The following is a 1,870-nucleotide window of genomic DNA, read 5'->3' on the forward strand; positions in this document are numbered from 1 at the left end:
ATAATGGAACTTTCCCTGGAGTTTCAACATGCCACTTGTACTTGAAGGAAATGAAGTGAGGAGGCTCTCCCTGTCAGAGTATTTTACTTTCACCAACACTACTTTGGCAGCTCCTTTTATTGAAATATATTATTAATTCCCAAATGTATTTTTCTTGGTGACTTCTTTCAAGAAATAAAAGTGTTTTGGAAACAATCTAAACAGTATTTTTATGAAGGGTCAAGTGAGTCTTCTCTCTTTTTGGAACATTTTACAAATGAGTATCTACTTCTTGTTATTCTCAGACCCCAGCACTTTACTGTAAACATTATACACTGGCTCTATGAATGCCAAATTCACAAGAAAGAACAATCACAAGTTTAAGCATTTTACCACGAATTAGAAATTATTACAAACAAATTGTATTTAACAAAATATGAAATTACAAAATCAGTTCTCTGGCATTTATTTACTAAATTGGCAAAAACCTGAAAGAAGATTGAAAAAAACAAAATAAAGAAAAAATGAATAGTAGGCAAGAAGAAAGAAACTCATTTATAAAAAGAAAAAAAAATCACATTAGTTAGAAATACAAATAAAAAATGCAACAACTGGCACTTCGTGAGGCTGAGGTGGGAGGACTGCTTGAGGACTGGAGTTCAAGACCAGCCTGGGCAACACAGTGAGACCCTGTCTCTAAAAACATAAAAATAAATGCAAAAACTGGCCAGGTTTAATAGAAATATAAGAACATTGGGAAGATAAGAACACTGGGGAGATAGCTATTCTAATATCCTAATTCTAGACAGTCTGTTGTACCTTAAAAACTCACAAAAACTGTATTTTGCTTTTAGTTCACTTAGAACCAGATGGCAATATGCTAGAAGCTCACACATAATCTTCACCCTACTTGTTCTTGGTAAACTAGAAAGCATGCATGGGTACCTAGAAAAGTTACTTAGGACTATGTCAAAACTGGAATGTTGCTTTTGTGAAGCCAAACTGCATTTGTTTGGCTCTGGGTGTAACAAGTTAATACTGAAGTTTTAAAGGATTTTGCGGACCCTTGCTTGTGCTGGTCTCTAAATGTACCAGTCCAAAAGCAGAATTTATATGCTGAAACACTGTAAAGTAAATTCTAAAAAGAGCTTAGTAAAATTGCTTTAAAAGATTTACTTTACTTTTAAAAGCATCTGTTGCTCCAGGTGCATGGTTTTTGTCTGGATGAAACTTCAAAGCAAGCTTTCTATAAGCTTTTTTCAAATCTTCATCACCAGCATCTTTCGTAACTCCAAGTACTTCATAGTAATTTTTACATTTGTTTATGCTGTGAACAAGAGAGTGTGTTATAATGTAAATTCCAAGGAAGAAGGTCATGTAATATCTCTAATTTTCAATTTATTAGAAAAGTACAAAGAACTATCTATCTGTGGATTGCTTTCTAAAATCTAATGATGGCTTATCCCCTTTAAGGGTCAGTTTACTTCATTCTCTTTTCTGACCATAGTTCATTCCCCCAACCTCTTCCCAAGTCTAAGAAGGGTAAGCCATGAGAATGTTCTTAGCGCAATTTATCACTACAGAGAAGTAAAGCAAAGGCCATGACAATTGTGGATGAAGGACAGAGTATACTCTGTAACTAAAATGAGAAGATAAGAACAATTTTTTAGTACTCTTATGTGGATAAAGAAATTCCGAAACTTGAAAGCATGCTGCAGTTAAGAACAAATTTGCATCACATTCAAGAATTTTGTTGCTGAATAATGTAGATCTAATCAAGTATCAAAGCAATAGTTTAGTACAAGTAAAACAACTGTAGAATCCTATGGTTTAAATTTCAAGGTAAGTTAGCCTGATTATGCTAAGAACTTATCTGTGTCACACTCTGAAA

At 33.7% G+C, this 1,870-nt stretch overlaps 1 protein-coding gene across 1 annotated transcript in view; it reads right to left on the bottom strand.

Annotated features, from left to right (window-relative positions):
- DNAJB14 (DnaJ (Hsp40) homolog, subfamily B, member 14) overlaps positions 1 to 1,870 on the bottom strand; it is a 109,014-nt gene that overhangs the window by 33,443 nt on the left and 73,701 nt on the right. Inside the window, exon 3 of the mRNA XM_012641078.1 lies at positions 1,161 to 1,306. Within this exon, the coding sequence (XP_012496532.1) occupies positions 1,161 to 1,306 (146 nt within the window). The remainder of the gene's footprint in view (positions 1 to 1,160; positions 1,307 to 1,870) is intronic.

The sequence above is a fragment of the Propithecus coquereli genome, unplaced genomic scaffold (genome assembly GCF_000956105.1).
Source record: "Propithecus coquereli isolate 6110/MARCELLA unplaced genomic scaffold, Pcoq_1.0 Scaffold161, whole genome shotgun sequence".
NCBI lineage: Eukaryota > Metazoa > Chordata > Mammalia > Primates > Indriidae > Propithecus > Propithecus coquereli.